The sequence below is a fragment of the Mauremys mutica genome, chromosome 2 (genome assembly GCF_020497125.1).
Source record: "Mauremys mutica isolate MM-2020 ecotype Southern chromosome 2, ASM2049712v1, whole genome shotgun sequence".
NCBI lineage: Eukaryota > Metazoa > Chordata > Testudines > Geoemydidae > Mauremys > Mauremys mutica.
Genome location: NC_059073.1, coordinates 73,693,587 through 73,710,121, shown reverse-complemented (window position 1 = coordinate 73,710,121; position 16,535 = coordinate 73,693,587). Strand labels below are relative to the sequence as shown.

Below are 16,535 nucleotides of genomic sequence, written 5' to 3'. Positions count from 1 at the left end.
CCTGGCTGGATCTCTAGAACAGCTACCATTTTCCTCTTCAAGGTTTCAAACAATTCTGGCAGAAAAAATTTCTTCTGTTTCTATGATTTGAACTCAAGTGTTCTCCCTTCTAAGGGAGGAGCTAAAGTCTGTGGTAGGAGATCTGGATCTGAATTGCTTTTTGGCTTTTCTCCTCTGTTTTGGGACTTGTTTTATTTGCTTCAGCTTTACTGAGAAAGGGTGGTGCTCCCTCTTGGGAGACTGGTCTATTTTCTGGCCTGGCGTTTGCTCATGGATCATCTTTCTCTAGAGCACCTTATCACCGCACATATAATTGGAGAAGAAAAGGAGGAGAATATCTCAAAGAGCCCAGATCTTCCTCTTGAGGAGTGTCAGATGGGATGCCAGATTCCTTGATATGTGGCTCAATTTAAATTCTGGGAGAGGACTCCAGAACTTTTACCATTAGAGATGGATTGGAACAGAGTGGTTGGGGGGATTTTGGTATTTAACACCTGATGAGTCCTTGTTGAGGAGCTTCGTTTGCTCAGTCACAGGAGCTGAGAAGATTAACCTAACTTTTTAATGAAGGCTTCTTGGCTAGTGCTGGAGGAGAGTCTCTAGCTGTCTGTCCAGACTCTGAGCCATTTCCTCAACAGAGTGAGGAGTTGGGAGCAATTGTGGGCAGAGTTCATCTGTTAGGATGCACTCCCCACAGATGCAGAACCTGGGGACAAAATGAAGAGTAGCTCAGTGGGTGATCCAACCTGGGGATGAGAACTCCAGAAATTCTGATACTGAAAGAGATGGGGAGAAAGTGGAGACCATTGCTGCTCCAAAATAAGTTGTTAACAGCCAGGACTGAATAATATAGAAGGGTTTAACTGCCATCCTGTTGGCACTGCAGGAGAGAGGGAATCTGTTATGAGAGTGCAAGGGGCATGATCAAACTCCCTAGTCAACTCAGAACTGCCTGCAGTATTTGCAGGACGAGACATGCAGCCCAAATGTCTTGCATTGGGTGGAAAAGTGAGGTCTAGAAAGCCCTTTTAGGTTCTGCCTGAACCTGAGACTTTTTGTAATATTTTTATTTGCCCGAGCACATTCCTGTGTGTTGATGAGTCAGTTGAATACATTTCCATTTTCTCCACCACAAGGAGCTAAGTTTATTTTATTTACTTTAAATGCTTCTACTGCATGACTGTTTTGCAGAAAGTATATGGTTTCTCATAAAACTCTGCAAATATTTCCTGTATTTTTTTCCTGAAGAGATGAGTAGAAATCTGTGTTAACTCTGTAATTATGACTAAATTCTATTTTTATTGACTAAGACTATCTGTGTTATTTCCTCCAGGATTGTCAACTCTGTTACCAATCTTTCAGGGGAAGAAAGTATATATAACTTGCATTTGCACAGATAGATTTTATATTCTATGCACACAACTAAAATAAAAAAATAAAATAAAATAGAATCCTGTATTTTGTCTAGTATAAATACTCCATATGCAAATATTACTGCTACTCACTGAGCCAGGAGCAATGTTTCCATGACACAAATAATACTTTAGGAAGATATATTTATCACCACCTGAACTATGAAGAATATTTGCATTATTGGGGCTGTATAATCAATATACTGACCTACAAACCGTGGAGTAATACCTTTATCCTTTTTTTTCCCTCCATGATAAATAAGGTAATATCTTGCTAGATAATGAAACTAGGACTTCCTCCTATAGAGTGGAAAAACGTATGGGAGGAAAAAACTAAACAGAAAAGTCCCCCATCAGGACTTAGATAAGGAAACGTATTACTTGTGAGAGATGCCAAACTGTCCTGGGAACTGAAGTCTTATCTGTATCCACAGAACACACATACACAGTACCATGTGCTCATTCAGAACAAGCTAGCCCAGGCTGCCTAGTCAATGTGCCTGTCATTCTGTCCTGGAAGGATCATTTTCTAGGAAACGAGAGAGTAGTTTAGCCTTCATACCCATTACATCTTTGACTCTGCAGAGACTGCCAGGAAGGATGCCAAATAATGTCAACTAAGGTGATGGTTTTTGTATTATTCAACATTTGCCCACTGGGATCTCGAGTGAGAACAAAACTTATTTCACAGACCTTTGAACAGTCATGTGACAGTAATTGTTTTAGTTCAGTATCAACTTGGTCTGAATGGAATAGGTTGCAAAGAAATGGAAGTCCTATGATGGCTCTAAGTCACCTAGTCTCAAAGTTTTAAAAGCTTTTTCATTGCCACCAGGAGTCCACCTCATGGCATAATATCTCACATGAACTTTCAGATGTTGCTCTGAGAGTGTGGTTTGTGGATTTGATCCTACTTCTATTGAAGTCAATTGCAGCTTTTTTATTGTCAGGAGTAGGCTCAGACGCTATAGCAGAAATATACATCCAGGATTATTCTGTTCTTCTGCATGTACTGCGTTCATAATTTTGGAGTGCATTGTCAGTAGTTTCCATGTACTTTTTGGAAATATGTTTGCAAAGAAAGATATTGCTCCATTTTACATGAGTAGCCCTTTTAGTCCAGATTCATTTCTGGGATTGGCCCCAGTTCAGGACAGAATCTCTATTCAGCAAATTACATTCTATTCTATTTAAGCACATACTTAAAGGTGAGCACTTAATTTTGTAAACAGTTCAAAGCCCACATTGGTGAACAACAAATGCTGGATGTGCATATGCTTCATTTAATTAAAAATTTCACCCAAATGAGGTTTTTTCAGGGTTTTGTTGCAAAATTTAACCAAAACAAACAAGAAAGCCACCCCCCTCCAAACATCTTACATCAATTGTGTAGACACATTGTTGTGACTGTTAAGTTATGAAAAGTTACAAATTCAATACTCTGAAATAAAGTGAAAGAATAAATCAACAAAAAGAAGTGTTTTCTTACCACCTAGAAAAGAGCAACATTATAAAGTGTATAATTGAATAATACTTTGCTTCCTCTTTCTCAAATTTAATTACACTATAGCATTTTATACACTGTACCATAAGAGTTTGAAAGTACTTTTTATTGCATTGGAGAACATTTACAATAAGTACCTTTAAATGGCCTCAGTATAAAGGGGAAATTTATTGATAATAAAATAGCACCTTATTTCAGGCCAGCACTTGCTATAAGACACACTTTTGTGATCCAAGTCCTTTTTTTTTTTCCTGTTTTTGCTGTGATTTTCATACCTGTTGTGAAATCTGTAATCTCAAAAAGCAATCTCTAGAATCTCAAACACAAATGTTACCCATTCACAGACATTTTCTCAGTTCAGCATCTCAATAGAGAGATGGGTGAATTGATCTGAATACAATAACTCCAGCTCCCTGCATTTGTAAGATCAAGAACCAAACTAATTTTGAGGTTCTGATATAATTGGGTGTTCTCTACCCTGCCATTCATTTCTGCTATCAGTGCACTGCAGTGGAAAAACCACAGTAAGGCTTTTCTTTTCGCAGATTCACTATTGCCATGATCCAATTCCCCTTGAAATCAGTGTCTGCAATTTCTTCTCACTGACACCAGTGTAACTCCATTGGCTTCAGTGGAGCTGATTTGTCCCTGTGGAAGTGACAGCTGAATCAGGTACCTATTGCTGTCATAGAGGTCTGGATCAGGTCTTAGATTACAATAGTTCAGAGAAAAACACAAACAGTGGGACCCATATCTGAACCTGAATTCACGTTTTCTGTTTCCTCCATTTCAATCTCAATAACAAGCTTTTATTGCAGTCATGACATAATGTATATATGTAAGTTTTAACATACTTCTAAATCCAGCCTGAATGCTTAAAACACAAGTAAACAGATTATTTTGGAAAATATTCACGATGAAGTCATATTTCAGGCACAGCATTTAGCACAATATGTACTTAAAAACATCCCTGGTTTTGTATATTCATGAGGTACAAATATGTCATACATAAATTTTACTATAAACTTTGCTTACAGAGTTTGTATTTAAACATTAAGTTTGTCCTAAAATTTCAGCAATGATATAAACTTGTATATGGCTTTCAATAATGAAAATTAAATTACAAACTTCAAGCTAAAATTCTGAGTGCAAGCTACACAATAAATATGTTTTACCTTATTAGCATGGTGGGAGCAATTTATAGGACAAAATACATTTCACTGAGACTGAAATTTTACTATTGCTTTTTTCAAGGAATTTCAAAATACATAGTTTATGAGTCTTCTGAATATATAATGTTGAAATCTAATGCACAAGTGCTCTTGTACATGTTAGTGTATCAACTTCAATACCAAATTACGAATTGCATTACATTAATGTTAGTAACTATTGCTTGTAATCTAAAGAATTATATTGCGCAGTAATTTAAAACATTTTCAGCGCAGCTTTCAATTTGTTCCCTGGTGCTTCCTCTACGATGCACAGGCTGACTATTTGTGTGTGATTAAATTTTCATGTGAGTCTGGATATGCAATATTTGGTTGATTAACCAAATTGTCAGACCATAATTCTTGTCCAGGCTCCTCATTGGATATCAACAAAAGTACACAGAAAACATTGATTAACAAAGGTCCTTACATATAACTATGTATTTGTTCATATGTAAGCCCCATTTCTATTAATTGTATATGCAAGACCAACTACTGAAAATTCCCCATCATTAGTTCCTCTGGACTTCCATGGCATAACACGGAGAACTGATACATTTTGAGTAAAATTACCTCCTACATAGGAGTTTGGGTTTTTTGTTTTTTGTTTTTTTTAAAAGTGAAATTCACCTCTGTGCAGATAGCTAGCAGAAGGCATATGTACCACTTATATTCCACTCAAACTCAGGCTTAAGTGGTGCACTGGAGTAAATTTCACTCTCTATCAGGAGAGAATTCTTATGACTACAGAAAGTGTCTTTCATGAATGAAGCTCGTTTATTTTCAGTTCAATTAAAATGTTAACTTACAAAATCATCCATATTAATAAACACACTTTTCATAAGTCACTGACTGAAATATACTGCACTCTCCTTATAGAACCACTTTCTGGTAGTTGGGAGTTAAGATTTCTGAAGGTTATGGTGAAACATAGTTTTTAAAATATCGTTATTATGGAGGGGTTTTACTTAGCTGTGAACTTTGATGCAGTAACTCACAATGTTCTAACAGAATTAAGAGTGTGGAGTGCATTAGGGAATATTTGTCAAATACTCTATCTCAGTAGAATACAAAATTAACATATATGTGGATGATGACCCAGCACATGTTGTTCATTTTAAGACAATTTTCACTGCAAATTTGACAAAATGCAAAGAAGATACCAATGTGAGTTTTCTAAAGCTAGCTACAGCACTCGACCTAAGGTTTAAGAATCTGAAGTGTCTTCCAAAATCTGAGAGGGATACGGTGTGGAGCATGCTTTCAGACATCTTAAAAGAGCAACACACTGAAGTGGAAACTACAGAATCCAAACCACCAAAAAGAAAACCAACCTTCTGCTGGTGGCATTTGACTCAGATGATGAAAGTGAACATGTTTTGGTCTGCACTGCTTTGTATCGTTATTGAGCAGAACCCATCATCAACACGGACGCATGTCCTCTGGAATGGTGGTTGAAGCACGAAGGGATATATGAATCTTTAACTCATCTGGCACATAAAGATCTTGCGATGCCAGCTACAACAGTGCCATGTGAACACCTGCTCTCACTTTCAGGTGACACTGTGAACAATAACGGCCAGCGTTATCTCCTGCAAATGTAAACAAACTTGTTTGTCTGAGTGACTGACTGAACAAGAAGTAGGACTGAGCGGACTTGTAAGCTCTAAAGTTTTACACTGTTTTATTTTTGAATGCAGTTATTTTTGGTTCATAATTCTACATTTGTAAGTTGAACTTTCATGATAAAGTACCTGTATGAGGTGAGTTGAAAAATACTATTTCTTTTGTTTTTATAGCACAAACATTTGTAATAAAAAAATATAAAGTGAGCTGTAGTTTATAGTTTGTGTTCTGTGTTGTAATTGAAATCAATATATTTGAAAATGTAGAAAACATCAAAAATATTTAAATAAATGGTATTCTATTATTGTTTAACAGTGCGATTAATTGCACGATTAATCATGATTAAATTTTTTTAATCACTTGACAGCCCTAGTTCTAAGCAGTGTCTGCAAAAAATGTACATATACAAGTAAATATGTATGTCCAACTTCTGCTTTTCCATCTAAGTCAGCTAATTGCACATGAAAATGAACATTTGTGTGCATGCATTTTTGAAGGTTCAACTTTGGACCCAGGTTTTGAAAGTGTCTCTCCTTATTTTAAAAATTGAAGCTTGAAAACCCCCCCCTCATTTCTTTCACGTGAACGATCACAGTATCACAGTGCTAAGGGATTTGCCATAAGGTTCTACATAGCCTACATAAGGTTCAATTTGAACAGATGAGTCCATTCTCTCTCTCTCTTTCTATATATCCTATTGATGTCAATGAGAGATCCATGCAGAATGAGAAAAGGAGCACACAACTTCCTGGCAAATTATACGGCGCTTATACATTCTTTATCCCCTTTTGGAGACATGTGCATACATGGCAAGCTCCCTGAGATGTGCTTTACATTTCCAATCAGAGTCTCAACATGATGAGATTGCAAAGAATTGTGCCATGCTACTCTTTCATTTTGATTTTGCGAAAACCCAAGCTCCATAAAGCTAACATGGAATAAGAATAGAGTCTTAAAAAGGAAACTAAACTGTTTCTCATAGTATAACACCATCCAAAACAACAACAAAAAAACCCCAGCAGGTCAAGTACAAACTTCTTGTCTATAAGTCTTTTCTTTAGAGCAGTGCAATTTTTAAAACATTTCTCATTACTAAAATGTGTGTGAATTTTAAAATAAAACTTTCAGTCAGTGGTTGAATTCGAAGGGCATGTCTACACTTACCTCCGGATTGATCGATCCAGCAGGGGTCAATTTATCACATCTAGTGAAGATGTGATAAATCACCCGCTGAGCGCTCTCCCGTCGACTCCGGTACATCACTGGAGTGAGAGGCGCAGGTGGAGTCAACAGGGGAGGGTCAGCAGTCAACTTGCCGCAGTGAAGACACCGCAGTAAGTAGCTCTAAGTACATCGACTTCAGCTATGTTATTCACGTAGCTGAAGTTGTGTAACTTAAATCGACCCCCTCCCACCCACCCCAGTGTAGACCAGATCTAAGATTCAAAGAAATCTCATGCTTTTAAATCTTTTTGCCTTCCTGACTTTTGGAAGAAAGAGAACAAATTTAAAATTGAATTTATGAAGCTAACATTTAACAACTTCCAATGGCAGAGTACAAGATATAAAAGGCTTTCAGTAGAGTCTCTCATGCCTTTGATCACCCTTACATTAGATCTACCAATGTTGAAAGATAACTTTATAGAATATGCTCACCATGGTGAAAAGCCTAAAGTGACTTGATTGTTTCCTCAGTGTTTTTACATCAAACATTTTAATGCAGGTGTTGTAGTCAGCAGTGCTTGTAACTTCTTGGCAGAACCTTTGAATTGGGAGACTACATCCCCCTAGTAGATAGTTCCTAAAGGTAGCTCCTTGTCAGAGGAATCTGGTTTAAGTTCACCTGGCAATTCTATAGGGTTTTCATTGTCTATGCAGTGTGGACAGCATTTTCCTTTCAGCTTGGTGAGGGTCGAACACTCTACTGAGGGACACGTCTCCACAGTACAGGTTATTTGGCCATTCTGAAAGGTAATGTTGAAGTATTAGCACCTTTTTTCCCCAATGGAAAAAAATAGGAGAGCACAGTCTCAATATTTTTTTTACAATTTTCCACTGCTTCATATAAAATACAGTAGCTGAAAGAATGCAGATGGTCTCTGTCATGCAGAATTGTATAAAATTAGATGATGTACTTATGCACACAAATAAGTGATCATTTTCCTATTTGTAAGACCAATTTGACAGGTTTCTGAGGTTAATTAGAATGCTCAGAGCCAAAAAATTGTTCAGCTGTTCTAACTCATATCAAAGTTTTCTAATCTGATGCCCCCTTTTTTTTTAATGGCTTGCACTTTGCAAAGGTTCTATTTTCACACCGCTGTGCATTGAAAAAATAAAAGATTTCTATTCAGATTCATTATAAACCACTTTTACATCTAAGTTCACTGTAAGTCACTATATGTATGTTCCACTCTACTATTTTTTAACGTTAGCATATGCTAATAACCACAATATCTTTTCATTGTCTGTTATATTTGACAATTGAGTCTGCTACAAGGTATAAAATAATTGCAATATGGTAAAAGGCTAAGCTTTATAAAAAGGTCATAGCATAACGTTGCTGAATAACTGTCATAGGGCAGTCACCTCCCAGGTGCCCTTCGTGGTGGCCTTACAAGCAGTTCCTTGCCTCAATTTCCCTCTTCCAGACTGATAGTTGTTCAATCACCTGCCTGCTTTCCACATCACATGTGATGGGTAACCCTGCCTGGAGCACCCTGCACTGGGAAGAGCAGGAATCCTCATAGCCCGTCTTCTGGGATTTCATCCATTCACCCCTCACTCCTTCTGGGCCCACTTTTCCAGCATTAAGACATTAGCAGGTAAGCCCCTCTGCTGCTCCCTGCCGTCAGCTCCCAGCTTTGACTCTCTGGGCTGGGCAGGTCAGCTGGCAAATTCCTCTTCTGCCCTCCCTCAGGAACCACTTACAGTCTCCTGGCTCTGGCAGCTCTCACCAGGTGACCTTTCACTCCCAGGTAGTTCTTACCTGACCTTTTCCTGACTGACTCACATAGCTCTGACTCCCCAGGTCTCTCTCCCACTTTCTTTATTTTGGACTCTAGGTTCTGGACTATCCCTTGACTTTGGGCTGTCTCATTCATACCTCCCAGGGGCATCCCTACCCTCCTCATTATAGCCAAACTAGAGCACACCTGGACTAGATCAGGAATGGTCTCAATTTCCTTTAAGGGGCCAGCCACCCTGTTACAGTAAAAAAATATTTATTTATATGGGTTATATTTAAGTCAATATTAGATCTTGGGCCAGATATTCAAAGGTACTTGGTGCCTAAAGATGCAGATAGTTGCCTAGTGGGATTTTCAAAAACATCTAAGCAGGTGAAGCACCTAACTCCCATGGGTTAGATAAAGTCCAGGGAAAAATGATGCCCCTAATCCTGCAGATTTATCAGTTTTATGCAGTAGTCTTCATTGAGATGAAGTAGTCCCATTCACTATTGTGTGTAAAGTAAAGCATGTGTGTAAGTCTTTTGCAGGATCAAGGCCTATGAGCTGGACTCATTAGATACAAAAAATTCAATACACAAAGATTTAGGAGCTGAAGTTTTGCATACACGTATGGAGTGAAATTAAACCCTCTGCAGGGTGGCCCATGTTGTACATAGGCACAATGAATCCCACTTAAGTCTTCTTATGCAGAGGACCTGCAAAAATACCTGTGTAGATCTTCACCGTTATCTTGAAGGAGTAAGTGACTCTTAAATGGAATGTAGGCCTTATGCCCATTGTAGATTTGAGCACATGGAAGCATTATGTCCACATCAATGGCACAGCTGAAGTGTGTGAGGTCAAGAAAGATTATGCAGCGGAATTTAGCATTTCTCTGAGGGTAGCAGAAGTGACCTCATCAATTTCCTATCCATGAGTGGTGGGCTGTTGCTGGACCATACATCAAAGACTACCAATTGGTGGGAACCATTTTGTGTAGCCAAAACTCACCTGTTTTTCAGTTGGAAGAATGATGAAACTTGAACTTGATTCAGAATGATATGGAACTGTTTGTGTTAAATAAACTAACCTATACATCAAGGAAGTAACCCAGCTGTTGGTGCGCCTATTTGTGAAAAAGTGAATTTAGCCCTCACAAAAAGAGAGAACTCAATTAAAGCTGCCTCACACCTTCTGTAAGTTATTTCCACTTATTCAGTATCAGAGTTAAGTTAGTGCAAAATGGTATCACCAATATCAGATTTCTTCTCTGGTATGCACATTTTGCATTTAAGATGAGGTGCAGATTAGACTCAATCTGAAATATTTTGTCCTTTTGTTTAGCTGTGGTTATGGCAAATGTTCACTGAATCTCTCCAGAAGACTTATGTTCCCTGTCATCACTAAGCTATGGAGAGTTGTGAGGCACACTTTTCTTTCTTAATTCATCATTGCAGGATGCTTCAGCTGGCATGATACCAAAGGAAAAAGAGAATTTAATAGCAGAGGAAACCTTCAGCAACACATACCTTACAGCTACAGCTAATGCAGTCTTCCTTCATCCAGTGTTCATTTTCCTTCCGCTGAATCCCATCATCATCCATGCAACCTTCCTGCCTCAGGCGAGCCTCCAGCTTGTTTATCTGTAAAAGGAGAGGGGAGAGGTGGGATAGGAAAAGGTGGAAACTAAGCTGAATGAATCATTATTCTTGATAACAACATATATTAAAGCTTCAAAAACCTTCAGACAGTTATTCATTTTCTTACCACCAAGCTTTCATCTTGGCTTAATCAGCATTTCTATTTTTGCATAGAACACAGTTGCAGTCCAAAAACTACTTGATGATTAAAATACTTTTTTCCACTTGTATTGTAGCTGATGCCCTTTGTTCAGCCCTCACAGCTATGACACTCCCCAGGAACCTATACCATGAAGTAATTTGGATCAGTGATCAATACATGATGAACTTCCAGCAAAGAAGCTGTATAGCACAATGAGCCTTCTACTTTCTGGAGGAACCTATGACTCAACGTTTTCCTTCAGCTCATACACATTTTCCTTGAGAGTGGGTGATGTAGGTCTTGGGGATTTGGTCCTATAATATTAAAATATAATACAGTTTAGTTAAAGTTAATAAGTAGTAGTAAACCAATCACTGGGAGGCAAGTCAGTGGCTTTCAACTTTGAGCTTACACAATTCCAGTTCCAGTCAAACACAGGGAATGTGGACGCAGGAGGAAAGCCTACCTGTGGAGAATTATTCTTCACTTTTGATTAATAAGAACCCATGCTAAGCTTCGAGCATATGCCCCAGGCATTATTTTACGTAACATGAAAATGTACTGTACCCAAGCCTTGCTTCAAGTACATTGTTTTATATAAATTTCTACTTTGAAGATCAAGTGTTTCTAAATTAATAATAAAAATAGCAGCAACCAAGTGCTGCCAGGCCTTTTGCACCCATTAGCTGTTCATACTTAAAAAAGGGAACGTCAATATGTTTGCCTTGAAATCTGCTCATTTTGTTGATAGAAGTACTAACTTGACAGCAGACTGTGCTTTGGAGAATAATTTATCTTTGAAACCCCAAGTCACACTTAAGTGTTTTCCTAAATGGAAAGTTGAAGTTTGAAAGAGAATGAAAATGCATAAATTAATTCACAGGTTATACAGTATCAAACTTTTTTTAAAATGATTTTAATTGAGGATCTCTGACTTTTTACAACTGAATGTATCTTTCCATCCTGCTGTAACTCCTTACAAAATTCCTCTCTTGGCACCATCCCAACACTACGACAATTGACTAGAACAATGTGAACAATAAAAACTTAACACAGCAGTAACACACATGTACTGCGTGTGCGTCATATGATACTGGAAGACTATTTTTTAGCTTCTTAGTGCAGGTAGGGTCAAACTCTTCTGTGTTTGTACACCTCCAGCACAGTGGGGCCCCAATCATGATTAGGGCCTTTGGGTGATAACAATACAGAAATGAATAGATTCATATATTCTAAATCCAAAAGGGACCATTGTGATAATCTTCTCTGATCTCCAGACTACCGTGAAATAATTCCTGTTTGAACTAGAGAATATCTTTACAAATATTAATTACCCTCACTGTTAATAATGTATGCCTTATTTCTGGTCAGAGTTTGCCTAACTTCACCTTAATACTAATTTCAGTCAAATATATGACAACTTCTTTTTATTTACATGAGAAAAGTGGTTTTATTTAGATGTAGCAAGGTTTCACAACTACAATCCAATTGTTTGTGCAGTTGCTGTGAAACACACTGCATATCACTCTTCTATCATGATGTTCAGAAAAAGAGGGGTTGTTATCAGAGTGCAAGATTAGGAAATAGATCTGCATCCCATAATTACTTCAGTAATAACTAGGTTTCTTGTATTTGAGCAAAAGAAGTTTGATCAATCTGGAGGATCCGCCAATGAATTAGAACTGTCATTTGAGGGAATAACATTCCTTAAAGAAAAAGCAAAAAACTCATGGAAATATACCTCCAGCTATTGAGCTGAATTTCCCACACTAGTGATTTTAATTACAGCAAAAATCAGAACTCTGCAGTCCATCACTTAGATCCAAAACTGTAACACATAGTTTATGAGAAATCTATTGTAACAGTTTTATCCTTATATAAAATAAAATTATTTTCATGTTTTAAAAGGTGCTAAATGGATTTAGTAATGTTTTGAGAATTTCAAACAGATTTCTGCATCACTGCAATTATCAAAATATTGAGCTGTTAAATCGATGTCTGCCAGCTGCATGCTGTATGTGCAAAAGGGTGGAAAATCTGTCTGAGTACTCTGTAGGACAATGGAAGAACAAGAAATAAACAGAAAGAATTATCTACTGATACTTTGCTTTGTCCTATTGTTAAATTTTATTATATTTTTGAAATGTATTTCACTTATGACGACAAATATTGAGAAGCTGATTTTTGCTGTTTGTTAATTACAACAACAATAACTTGAAATGAAAATATGTCCTTTATATCAATCAAGAGGTTAATTTCATAGGCTCAGATCACCCCTTTCTGAAATACAGTCAGGGAGGTGGCATGTTTCCTCTCTCCCTCCCAACAAAGCCCTGACAACCTGTGGATTTTGGAATAACTGCCGGGTGTCATGGCCATCTGCTCATAGGTCGTGTGCTTATGCCAGAGAGAGGTGAAGATGGAACTAAAACAATGCTGTTACAACAGTACCATGTGACCATGGCTTCCCACACCTACTGATGCCCTAGAAAGGAAAGTTCTGCAGTGAAGTGATGCTCCACTTGAGTTAATAGAGCCTCAGACTATTAAGTGGATTCCCCATATGGTGGATTTATCTAGGCACCTGTCCCCATCAACCCACCCCTTCAGCTGAGGGCTCTCTGCAGGGTCTGAGGCCGGGATGGGTGAAACCATGAGGTAGGTTTCCCACAAAGAAAGCAGGTATGATCCAGCATATATACAATACAGTCTTTACAATTAAACAAGGTGACATTAGTTTGAGACAGAAACCAAATAAATCACAGCGCCTGAGAGATGATTTTCTCCATCACATTTTAAGCATGGTAGCCATTAAATACTGACATGCATATGACTGCTTTGAAGGGAACTATAAGGTTATAGGTATTTTTGTTATGCTTATTGTCACCAGATGGCCAACATGAGAATAGCTATTTACTGTTAGAAGCCATAGGGCTGTATAGTGCATGCTCCAGTGGGCGGGGGGAAGCGGGGTGTGAGGACGTTTTTGCAAGATAGAGTATGGTTAGTAGTCTATGGCCCTGCTTCTGAACCTGTACAGTTGTGTTTTGGTTCTCCATATACTACACTGGCGATGAGGATCAACTGGAAAACGATAACCAGTTAGAGGTACAGCTGAAATGGAGGTGGGATACAGGACCAGAAGCCATGCCTCATGGGGCAACAATGGTTAAAGCTATTAGAACTTAACTGGCCAGACAGCAACAATCTCCATACACTAACTATAGAAGCACTTCTTTAAAAATACTTTAGAACTGTTCAGGGAGGGTCTTGGTATTCTGAAAGAGGCCACTGGCAGAATTTATGTGGATCCAGATGCTAAATCATGTTTCCTTAAGCGAGGCCCTGTACCCTATGCCATGTGCCATAAGGTAGACCAAGAACTGAACTGATCTAAAGGCAGCTGGTATTATTGAGCCCGTCCAGTTCTCACATTGGTCTGCTCCTGTTGTCCCAGTGTTGAAATCACATGGTGGAGTGAGTATATGTGGAACTACGAGGTCACGATCAACCATGTGGTCAAGTTAGATACCTATCCACTCCCCAGGCTCGAAGATCTGTATGCTACCTTATCGGGGGAAAGCTTCCACAAAAGTCAATGTAAATAATGCATATCTCCAAAACTCTCTGGACAATAGAGCTAAGCCCTATGTAATAATCAATACTCCCAAAGCAATGTTTCATTACAACTGCCTCCCATTCTGAAAGTCAGCAGATCTGGATATTCTTCAAAGGGTAATCGACAATTTATTCCAAGGCATGCTACATGCCTATGTATACCATGATGATATCCTGATTAGAGGGGAATCGGAATCAGAACACTTGCAAAACTTGGACCAGGTACTACAAAGATTGGCTGATGCAGGTATGCGTCTTAAAAGGGAGAAGTGTATTCTTCAGGCTGCTGAAGTAATTTACCAGGGACATAAAATTGATGCAACTGGCTTACATCCAACAGAGAAGGTACACGCCATTATTGAGGCACCACCACCAAAGTCAGATGGGGATAAGATTCCAGTGGAGAAACAAAAAATAGAGTTTGCAGAAGCAAAGAAATTGCTCAAGCCATCAAACCTTTCAGTTCATTATGATAGCCTGTCAAGGTGTCCCCCCTACTCTGAACTTTAGGGTACAGATGTGGGGACCTGCATGAATAACCCCTAAGCTTATTTTTACCAGCTTAGGCAAAACAGTCGCTGCCACCACCAAATGTTTTTTAAAAAAACTTTTGAGGGAGAGCCATTTGGGAACTCTGCCTTTCCCCAATTTCTGTACCTTTTTTCCTGGGTAGACTCAAGAAAATACCCCCCCACCAATTCCTGGTGAGCCCAGATCCAAAATCCTTGGATCTTAAAACAAGGAAAAATCAATCAGGTTTTTAAAACAAGACTTTTAATTAAAGAAAAAGGGTGAAAGGAATACCTCTGTGAGATTAGAAGCAAGATGATCTCTCAGACAACAGATTCAAAACACAGAAGATTTCCCTTTGGGCAAAACCTTAAAGTTACACAAAAACCCAATTTGATACTCCCTCTATGTTTGCAAAAGAAATGACAAAGAGAAAAATAAAGAAATCAACCACATTCTTACCTAAATACTCACTAATTTAAACAATGGTTAGATGGTTGTTTTCTGGATCTCTGAGCCCGGCAAACGCACACACAGAGCAGACAAAAGACTTTTTCCCTAATCCCTCTTAGAAAGTATCTTATCTTCTTATTGGTCCTTCTTGTCAGGTGTCAGCTAGGGTATGTGAGCTTCTTAACCCTTTAGAGGTAAAAGAGGAATTAACCCTTAACTGTCTGTTTATGACATAGCCAGAAAGAACTAGTGTTGTCTTGCGACCACCACATGGGGTGGGAGTGGTACTAGCTCACCAAATGTCTGATAGATCTGAGCGTCCCATCAGTTATACACCAAGATCACTAGCCCCATCAGAAAAAAAGTTATTCCCAACTAGAATGAGAAGGGCTAGCCATGTTTTTTGGGATAAAGAAGTGCCTCTCTAACCTATACGGCAGGCATTTTTTTATACATTCAGACCATAAACCTCTGAAAGGCCTGTTAATTGACAGCAAACCTGTACCCACTATGGCATTTGCCAGAATTCAGAAATGGACTCTTACCTTATCAGCTTATGATTTCAAGTTTGATTATAAACCTGGAAAAGTACTGAGTAATGTGCATGCTCTGAGGCCTGGTCTACACTAGGACTTTAATTCGAATTTAGCAGCGTTAATTCAAACTAACCGCTCAACCGTCCACACCAGGAAGCCATTTAATTCGAACTAGAGGGCTCTTTAGTTCGAATTCGGTACTCCACCCCGACAGGTGGAGTAACGCTAAATTCGACATGGCTAGCTCGAATTAGGCTAGGTGTGGATGCAAATCGAACTTAGTAGCTCCGGGAGCTATCCCACAGTGCACCACTCTGTTGACGCTCTGGACAGCAGTCCGAGCTTCGATGTTCTGACCAGCCACACAGGAAAAGCCCCGGGAAAATCTGAATTCCTTTTCCTATCTGGACAGTTTGAATCTCATTTCGTGGTTGGACATCGGGGAGAGCTCAGCAGCACCGGCAGCAATGCAGAGCTCTCCAGCAGAGGAGTTCATGTAATCTCTGAATAGAAAGAGGGACCCAGCATAGACTGACCGGGAAGTCTTGGATCTGATCGGTGTGTGGGGCGAGGAGTCTGTGCTTTCGGAGCTGCGCTCCAACAAACGGAATGCAAAGACCTACGAGAAGGTCTCCAAAGCCATGAGAGACAGAGGATACAGGCGGGATGCAACACAGCGCCGCGTGAAAATCAAGGACCCCAGACAAGGCTACCAAAAAATCAAAGCAGCAAATGGACGCTACGGAGCCTGCCACCACTGCCCCACCAGTGACCATGGACTCTGACGATGGGACAGTGTCGACGGACAGTTCCTCGGCGATGTTCACGGATGGGGAAGATGAGGAAGGGTTTGTGGAGGACGAGGCAGGCGACAGCGCTTACAACGCTGGTTTCCCCGACAGCCAGGATCTCTTCATCACCGTCACGGAGATCCC

At 39.2% G+C, this 16,535-nt stretch overlaps 1 protein-coding gene across 1 annotated transcript in view; it reads right to left on the bottom strand.

Moving 5' to 3' along the window:
- Window positions 1-7,537: 7,537 nt before the first annotated feature.
- PXDNL (peroxidasin like) overlaps window positions 7,538-16,535 on the bottom strand; it is a 282,705-nt gene continuing 273,707 nt past the window's right edge. Inside the window, exons 22-23 of the mRNA XM_045004068.1 lie at window positions 10,231-10,344; window positions 7,538-7,714 (exon numbers count right to left, since the gene is read on the bottom strand). Of these exons, the coding sequence (XP_044860003.1) occupies window positions 7,538-7,714; window positions 10,231-10,344 (291 nt within the window). The remainder of the gene's footprint in view (window positions 7,715-10,230; window positions 10,345-16,535) is intronic.